Source organism: Lynx canadensis, chromosome D2 (genome assembly GCF_007474595.2).
Source record: "Lynx canadensis isolate LIC74 chromosome D2, mLynCan4.pri.v2, whole genome shotgun sequence".
NCBI lineage: Eukaryota > Metazoa > Chordata > Mammalia > Carnivora > Felidae > Lynx > Lynx canadensis.
In genome coordinates this window covers 58,094,640-58,104,279 of record NC_044313.2, presented here as the reverse complement: position 1 = coordinate 58,104,279, position 9,640 = coordinate 58,094,640, and the positions used below count along the sequence as shown (strand labels likewise).

The window sequence follows — 9,640 nt, the reverse complement described above, 5'->3', positions numbered from 1 at the left end:
ATTCTGTGGAACTGAAAGCAAGTCATTGCTTAAGCCAAAATGTTTATGAGCATAAGCTGTGTCTTTCTTCAGAAGGTATATGGTACTGTATTCCAATAGACCACATCATCTCCATGACACTGTTACTGTTTCCTAGTTCTGCTTTCTTAAAGATTTGTTGGGGGTTGTGTTTTGTTTGGAGACTTTGCAATTAGAAGAAGAAAATTAATAATTAATAACTGTATTTAATTCAACCTAGAAGTTTTAAAAAGCGATTTAGAGGATGTGATGGACTGTTTCTTTATTCATTAAATAAAATTTTATTTATTCTCAATTGTTGGGTTTGTTTTGTATTGTATTTTGGTTCCAGACTTTGTACGTAAGATAGGTAAATTCTTGCTCTCAGTGGTTTTCTTTCAGCTCAGGTATTTTTTGGATACACTGCCAGTTTAAAATAGCAATCCAGAAGTGTCTGGGTGACTCAGTCAATGGAGTGTCCAACTCTTGATTTCAGCTCGGGTCATGATCCAAGGGTCGAGGGATTGAGCCCGTGTCAGGTTCCTCACTGAGCATGGAGCCTGCTTAAGATTCTCTCTCTCCCTCTGCCCCCTCCCCTTCTCACGCTAATAAAAAAAAAAAAGAAAGGGAAAAAGTAAAGTTCTCTATGTATATATATATATATGTTTAATATGTGTGTGTGTATATATATATATATGTGTGTGTGTGTGTATATATATATATATATACATTTTTTTTAAAGACAATCCAAAAGACCCGTGTTACTTCAATGAAACAATTGTTAAAGTTTGTACCCACTTGTATTCATGACCAGAGAGGGGAATAGGTGTATATCCATGTGAGAAGATAGGTCATATATTTATGGCTTTGTATGCCTTTGAAATTTTTTTCACCTATAGGTAGCAAAAAGAGGTATCTTTAGTAATGCCTAAGCAGAGGAGCAGAGGCTACCCACATTCAAAAAACAGCACTTTGTTTTCACTATAAGATGGCAAAATTTAAGTAAGCCTTAATTGTTGAATCCTACAGTTCTATTAACCACAACCAAACACATTCTATCTGGCTCATATCTCACAGAAATTTTAGATCTTCATTAGTATAAAGGCCATCTCATTAACTATGAAACGGGCTGTATTGGATGTTAAGAAAGATAGCCGGATCCTCTTAACATCTACAAACACAAAAAGTGGGAAGTCAGTACCATCAGTTTTTGGTAATTAGGTTAATGGTGTGGTAGTACATATTGATTAAGTGGTTCTTAACACTGACAGCCCATTAGAATCACCTGGGGAGAATTTTAAACTATCTATGTCCAAGCCTCACCTTGGAGCAGTTAAATCAATTTTTAAGCTGGGAGCCCCGACTTGGTATTTTTTTCGAGACTCCTAGGTGTGATTCTAACGAGCAGACAGGATTGTGAACCACTGGTTTGGATGGCCTTTCCTATCTTGATAGCCCTGTTCATTTGTATATGGTTCTTCAAGACTTCTGATCCCAGGGTTTGAGGATTCAACCTCCAGCTAACACCTAGGAAGAACCCAGATAATAACTAATCAAACTGAAAACCTGCTCAGGTGAGTCTTTTTATTATTTAATGCCCCCCTTAAGAGTTCTTATGGCATATGTTATTGGTACCACACTGTTGCAGCATTCAGCTATACTCTAAATGAGTAGGTGCTTGATAATATTTTTTAAGGGAGCCCAGGTAAAAGAATCCTTTTGAATTTGATATGTTTTGTTGTCAAACTAGAAACAACACAGATTTTTCAAAGGTGGACAGTATGGAATACTATAGCAACTATTAGGTGGCTTGGTAATCTAAAATCTATTATGTATAATAATATATGAATCTTCAAAAGATTTTACACTTCTGCTACCCAAGCTAATTGATAAACCATGATGGATTTCCCAACATACAGTTTTAGGAGTTTTACCAAAGACCGGATTTGAATCACTGAGACCCATTTACCTCTCCCTCAAATGTCTTCCAGGAAAAAAATAGTACATTAAGTTGGGGGGTGGGGGAAAGCTTAGGGATTTGGTAAGAGCTAAATTGCTTCCAGAGATTTCAAAAACACAGAACAGCCAGTTATAGGCAAAATATTTAACAGACAGATTCCCACTCTTATTGGAGAATGGGGATGTGGAAGAGAGGCATGGGATTAGAATCCCATCTTTTAATTAATTGTTCAATTTCATTAAGAAGCTACTATTGTTAATAACCAAAAAGAAATATTTATTGAGAGTTTATTCTAAAACTTCTATACTGAAAGAGATAAAATGAAAACCACGGTTCTCTTTGACAAGGTATTTACGGTTTAGAGAGTGGGCTATGAACCCTACCTGAAACAGGACTCCATCTTAACACATTTTGAGAACTTTCCTGATTAAAACGTTTTAGCACTGATTTTATATTCTCAAACTCTACAAACTTACTGGAGTTACTAATGAAGCTTTTTTGAGTCTAAATAAAAAACTATTGTGAGGAAGACAGATACCCAGAGCTTTGCTGTTAGTTCAAATGCAGACTGCAGTGTGGTGTAAGGCTAGAAAGGGGTCCTGGCATCATCTCTTCTAGAGCTGTGTACTCTGCTCAACTACAGTGTCTTCTAAGAGCTGTTGAAGAGGCTAAACATTTTACTCTCTAATTTGCAGTGAGGAAGCAAAGTCCTGAACCCTCCTCAGTTTCTTATTAACAGATATCAGAAGGAAAAGGAAATTCAGCACTGGTTTCTCAGAGCTTTCTAGAGACACACTTGCAATTTTGCACGTTTAAGTTTATGCCCTGCGGAAGATATCTTCATTCATTACAAACCAAATGGATTTTGATAATTAGGGATAACTAAGACAATAAAAAATTCTATGTTGAATTTCTATAGATAAACTGCAAACAGGTGGCTGCATCTGATGTTAGGCGTTGGAATCCATAAGTTTGGGGGATGTCACTGTTTTTTCTGTTGTCTTGTGACAAATGCCAAATGCACACATAACTTAAGAGTCCTGCTTTTTTTTTTCGGGGCGCCTGGGTGGCGCAGTCGGTTAAGCGTCCGACTTCAGCCAGGTCACGATCTCGCGGTCCGGGAGTTCGAGCCCCGCGTCAGGCTCTGGGCTGATGGCTCAGAGCCTGGGGCCTGTTTCCGATTCTGTGTCTCCCTCTCTCTCTGCTCCTCCCCCGTTCATGCTCTGTCTCTCTCTGTCCCAAAAATAAATAAACGTTGAAAAAAAAAATTTAAAAAAAAAAAAAAGAGTCCTGCTTTTTTTAATTATTATTTCTAATTTCTCCCAAATGCATGTAGTGCTGCTGACCAAGTCATTCTTTACATTAAGGGTTTGATTTATTCATCCAATGGTTAAGCAAATTTATAAAAGTAATTCAAACCAATATTATGCATATTATTTTGCCCCAATCTTGATTAGCCTTGGTAGTGATGTCCTTTATGCTCAACTTGTACTGATTAAAAGGGAATCACTTACAAAAGCAACATTTTTTTTATTCCTCAGTGCTAGTTTTATACATATAAACTCACAGAGAAAGCTTTCAAATTAATTATTTGTACTCTCATCAACTTGTTTTTTTTAACTAAGTATTACAAAAGGGCACATTTGCCAATCAGTGCAATTAGATTTAAACATTCCACATCTTTACTCAGGAAAGCACTCAATACGATCAGCCCCAATAGGCCTTATTGGCATCAGGAAACTAGCAGGGCATTTGGCATGAAAAACAAACCCACATTTTTATTTATATATTACAAAATCTATATTTTAATAATGTATACATTTAAAAATACAGAGCACTCACGCCCATGTACTCTACAAAAAAAAAAAAAAAGTATGACTACTTCATGCATACACACACAATGCACTAAGCATAAATGCATTTACACGACGGGAAGGAATCTCTTTTAAGCATACACAAGTAATGGATATTGTAACTTCACCCGAACAGGTCAAACTTACTAAGTTTAAGAAAGCGATATTTCTCTGAGGACTAAAACTGCAGTATAGCCTAATCCTATTTTTTCTTAAGACTGTTTTCCCTTAAACTAGTCCAAAAAAAGGGGGAGAGAACATTATTTTCACAGCAATCAAAACCATTCATAAGATCCAATAATGAAACCTACAAAATACTGATTGAGGAGGAAAACAGAAAGGCAATAAAATCGTGTCCATAAGACTGGTGATGCGAATAAAAGTAATCTGAAAGTTTTCTATTTTATTCTAAGAACGCATCCTAGGCCACCTACTGGGGAAAGGGCTACGATTCCGATAGGTCCGGTGCTCGATCGCTGTGCGTCTCACCCTGGCAGGGCCGCGCTCCCTAACTGGCCATCTGGAAGGGCTCCGGCTGGAAGCCGAAGAGCCTCTGGCCGTAGGGCTCACCCTCACCCGGCAGCTTCGCGCCCGCGAACGGAAGGTAGTGGTCGCGGCCAAAGTGCTCACAGTGGAGACTGACCCAGTCCCGCTCGGAGCCGAATCGCTCGGCCTCGGCCAGGATGCGGGTCAGCGCCATGATGTAGCTCAGCGCCATTTGCAAGGTCTCATACTTGGACAGCTTTTTATCCTGGCCCCACTGGGGCACCACCCGGCGCAGGCGGTCGAAGGCCGTGTTGAGTCCCTGCATTCGACGGCGCTCACGCGCGTTGGCCGCCAGGCGCCTGCGCGCCGCGCTCTCCAGCCGTCCGGCCCCGGCGCACGTACCCGCGCACTCGGCGCCGCCTGCGCACGGGGGCGCGGCGCGCGGTGCCGCCGCTGGGTTGCTGGGCTTGCAGGACTTCATCCCCGTCCCGAAGGAGGGAGGCGCTGAGCTCTCGCCCGCTTAGGACGTGTGCGCGGGCTCGTCTATTGAGCGGCTCCCCAACGTGGCTCTTCTGAGCAAGTAAGTCATACACAAAGCAACTGGCTTGGAATTAGAGTTAACAGTGGCGAGTACGGGACCCCGCTTCTGTCCTACTGGATAACCAGATTGATGTCTTTTCACTGGCCCAAATTTAGGGGAAACTGAGATGCTGAAGAGAAAGTCATTTTCCCAACGTGAAGTTGGAAAAGAGGAGGGAACCTTCTTGCTGCGGAATTTGGTGTGGCTGGTTTAGGGAAGGCCTTTCAAGTCCTCTGGGAAAGCCTGAGGCTTCTTTTTCAGGAAGACGAAATCTTTCCAGATGCTCAGATAGGGAAGAAGCAGTTTTCCTCAGTAGCTGTCGGAGAGTGCTGGGTGAATCTTTGAAGGAGGAGAATTTATAGCAGAGGGCTGAGGGAGGGAACAGGTGGTGGCAGGTGGGCGGGCGTCCCTCGGCTTCCATCTCAGCACCTTCCTACCCTGGGAACTGCAGGGGGGAAGGGGGACGACGCACAGCAAAATCCTGACATTACAGCCTTCGTCTGTTGAAGTTTCTCCAAAGCTATGTCCAACAGTAACACACCATCTGGAGTGGCCTGGCTGTCCCCAAAAGCATAACAGGGTGGGGTGGGGAAGAATTTGGTCCATCTTTTCCCATATTAACAGGCAACTTACATATCAAAAACTTAACCGAGGTTTTAAAATTATTAGAAATCATTTGCGTGAACATGTTGGTCTTGGAATTATGAGATCTATTAGAAGTTTAATATAAGAAGATTTAGCTTTGTCAAGATGTATGACAGTTTTGGTTAATGCTGATCTAATAATTGACATTTAATTTTAGCTATTAAGTAAGTTGTGACAAATTAGCAGGCCCGAATATTGCAGACCTGGAATTTTAGTGTGCAAATAATTTGGCTGTTTTGTGCAGAATAATTTATTATAACATATCAAAAGATATTAATGGTATATCAAAAAATAACATTCTAATTATATAATTGGATTGCATGAGTTTGGATACTTAAGCAAATTAACTCAGAATTTATACACCATTTCCCCTGAAAGAGGTTCATAAATATTTGGGGACATATATTGAGAAGAATATTTAATTTGATATTTAAGTCTAATAAAACTAATCATAATGCACATATATGTGCAAAATGGAAACATCCAAGTAATTTGTGAGATGTTAAAAAACAATTCCTAATGGAAGATTTTTTTTCCCTACCTCATAAAGCTATAAATATTTCATACTACTTGGATGTTTCAGTTGTATCAGCTGTCCTCAGGAACAATAATGAAGCATGATTTCCACTGCTGATAATGATCTGATTTATACAGAGAACCCATTAACTTGATTTTCCCATCACAGCTTTTTTCTAGCTCTTAAGGAAGAGTAAAGTGGCAAAGAAACCAGCTCCAAATAGATACAAGCCAAGATCATTTCTGGATTCTTCAGGAATACCAAGTATGTTCTCTCTCCTTTTAAAACATGGATTATGTCAGCATTATTCTGAGATATTTTTGTTTAATTAAATTTTCAACAAACTCACAAATTAGTTTCTTCCCCAACCTTTGCCTCCCAAGTCCAGTCTTCCCATAAATAGTTGATTAATCCCCAGCTGAAGCAATGACAGTAAAATGAAGTTGAGTAACATGAAGACAATAGGATGCAATTGAACATTAATGATCTCCAGCGTGACAGATGTTGAACACAGACTTTTGCATGGAGCCACTCAGCTCTGTTACTCTGAGTCCCAATATCTTGGTCAGGAACAGTAGTCCTGTGACAGGAAAGACTGTGTTCTTTCATCATCAAAATGTCAAATACATTTTTTTAATTTTATGGGAATCTGCCCATACTATTATTTCTCATGTTCATTTATCTTGCCCCTTCCCCCACAAGGAGACTTCTCTGTGATACTCTTTGGACTTTTCTCCCACAAAGCATACTGTGCACTTGTTCTGGACACTATTGACCAGAGTGTTAATAAGGTGCATGATTTTGCAGGCCACGTATTCACACTTGGAGAGATTATAGTCTGTGCACCAAGAGAATCAAAAGCACAACTTGAAGAGAAAAAGGAAATGTAGCAGTATGCACATAGCACATAAGAACATAAACTACATGTTTACATTTACAACATGAAATCGATCCAGGGTAGAGAATATTGCTGTAATAAAGGGCCTTAGGAGGTATACAATGTGTTTAGTAGGACATTTCCCAAATTTTTTCTGGAGGACAATTTATAAGTACTACAAAGATGCTATTGGGGAAAAATATTTCATTGTCAAGTAAGTTTGGGAAACACATCTACTGTCTCCTGCTTATAGAGGCATGAAGAAAATTGGTATAGTAAAATTTCTGAGAAGTCCTAAGGTAAAAAAAAAAAAAAACATATTGACTCCAGCACTTCCTAGAACTTTTTGAACACAGAGCCCTTTTTTCCTAGAGAAGCCTGTCCACAAAGTTCCTTGGAACTTTCAATCCTGCTCTAGTACCTCCCATTTATTTTAAAGGTTTTTTTTAATGTTTATTTTTGAGAAAGTGGGGTGAGGGAGGGGCAAAGAGAGGGAGATAGAGGATCTGAAGTGGGCTCTGTGCTGTCCTCAGCAAGTTGGACGTGGGGCTTGAACTCACGAACCATGAGATCATGACTTGAGCTAAAGTCGGGCACTCAGCTGACTGAGCCACCTAGGCACCCCTGTCCTCCCATTTATTTTATAGAGGAGAAGGTGAGATGTAGAGACTAAACACTATGCTCAGAGGTATTGAGCAACTTAATGACTATATTAAAATTTCCTGTGTTCTTTAATGTTAGAGACTTTCGAATTCTAAGAGCACTTAATACAAGCCACTCAGTTTATGGTGGGGCAGCTGAGATCTACCAGTGACATCTCAAAGTCAGGTAAGTCACCAAGAAAGGTTTCAGGAATAGAACTAGAAATTTTGTGCATAAAAGACAGTATTATTTATTTTATAACCCTAATGTCTAGCACGGTGCCTAGGCAATAATAGGTAATAAATGACCCCAAGTGAATGGCTGGAAAAATAAATTAGGTAAATTGTAGATAGATACTAATCAGAATGAGTGTATTCCTAGTGAATAACCTATATGAATTATTTATACACACACATAACTCCACATTTTTTAATGCAAAATGAATTCTTTCCTACCAAAAAAAAAAACAAATCCATAGGCATTTTAGCCAGAACACGCATGGCAGAAACCTCCACAGTGTTTCCGTACTGAAGGTATGATCCTACCAGGTAAACTGGCAGTTACTGTAGGTCTCAGGGTTGGCCAGAAATCAAAACTGACAGATTGATGGGGGAGGGGGAAGTAGAAGGAGCTTACACCTGTAGGAGTAGAAAAATAGGAGGACTATTATTTTAGAAGTAAAAGATCAATGACTGGAAATTATTAATAAAATATATAGAACAGATTCAAGGGTAAACATTCCTTTTTGTCCTAGACCATATTTAATTTTTAAAATGGAAACTCTCCAAAGAAACACAAAATTTAAAAAAAGAGGAAACCGTGAAAAAAATGTTCATTCTGAAATTTGCAAAAAAATATATAAAAAATGAGGAATGGGGCTCTCTTCTGGAGGGGGTAGCAGTTGGGGGATTCTGAGTCCTTGAAAGACTCAAACCAGCAAAAGACAAAGGAATGATGAAGTTGAGGTCCACTTATATTCCATTAAAGACCAGAAGTGCAAGGTATTTAAAAAGTTCTTGTAACTTTATAGTATACTGTATAGTTACTAAGGGGGGAAACTCTGCAAAAGGTTTTATATGTTTAGAAAAAGGAAGGGAAGGGGCGCCTGGGTGGCGCAGTCGGTTAAGCGTCCGACTTCAGCCAGGTCGCGATCTCGCGGTCCGTGAGTTCGAGCCCCGCGTCGGGCTCTGGGCTGATGGCTCAGAGCCTGGAGCCTGTTTCCGATTCTGTGTCTCCCTCTCTCTCTGCCCCTCCCCCGTTCATGCTCTGTCTCTCTCTGTCCCAAAAATAAATAAATGTTGAGAAAAAGGAAGGGAAAGGCAAAGTCTTGCACCTCTGTCCCCTACCCCTCAAAGATCCAGGGAAGAGAAAACCCAGTAGAAGGCAGAAACAAAGAAGGCAGAGACTAATAATGGGGCCACAAGAAAGATGACAATGATGTTGGGGTTCCTGTCCCGGGCCCCAGAAGTGATCATTTATCTCCAGAAAGTATGGGCTCATCACAGTGCCCTAGGTGATTCTTCAGCCCCCATCACACCACACACTGCTTGAGAATTCTCACTTGACAGTCTGATTTAGTTTCTCATTGGCATGAGCCAGACCGACTTGCATGGTTTGGACTCTGCATTCAGTCTTCTCAATAGTGGATCTTAGCCTCCTCTTAGCATCTGGGTTAAGCATGATCTTTGGAGTCAGTTTTGAGTCCTAGATCTCCTGTCAACTAGCTGTGGGCTCTGGCACAAATCACTTCTATTTTTCCATCTGCAAAGTAGAATCATAAAACCTGCCTCACAGGGCAGTAGTGAGCATTGAATGAGACTGTAACCGTAAAGGACCTTGTTTGGTCCCTAAGGACACCACTCTTTAAATGACAGCTAATACTACATGTTGTGAGTAGTTTTTACAAATGATAATGAAAGTGAACTTAACAAATAATTTTTTAATCTTTTATACATAAAGCTACCATTAGTCATGATGAGAATCCTAGCTGTGTGACCTTGGACAACTACTTAACTTCTCTATGCCTTTTAATCTGTTAAAAAGAAGGTTAATAAACAGGTTGGGGAAAAAAAAAGAATGTTAA

The 9,640-nt window shown here is 40.0% G+C and overlaps 1 protein-coding gene across 1 annotated transcript; it reads right to left on the bottom strand.

Moving 5' to 3' along the window:
* Positions 1 to 4,276: 4,276 nt before the first annotated feature.
* On the bottom strand, positions 4,277 to 4,777 carry ATOH7 (atonal bHLH transcription factor 7). Its single transcript, XM_030335112.1, has one exon. It carries the CDS (start codon positions 4,775 to 4,777, stop codon positions 4,319 to 4,321), a length of 459 nt encoding a protein of 152 aa, XP_030190972.1. The 3' UTR covers positions 4,277 to 4,318.
* Between the last annotated feature and the right edge of the window lie 4,863 nt (positions 4,778 to 9,640).

What these genes read in the sequence shown, in the direction of transcription:
- ATOH7 (XM_030335112.1), bottom strand. Translation starts at nt 4,777, where the DNA reads ATGAAGTCCTGCAAGCCCAGCAACCCAGCGGCGGCACCGCGCGCCGCG.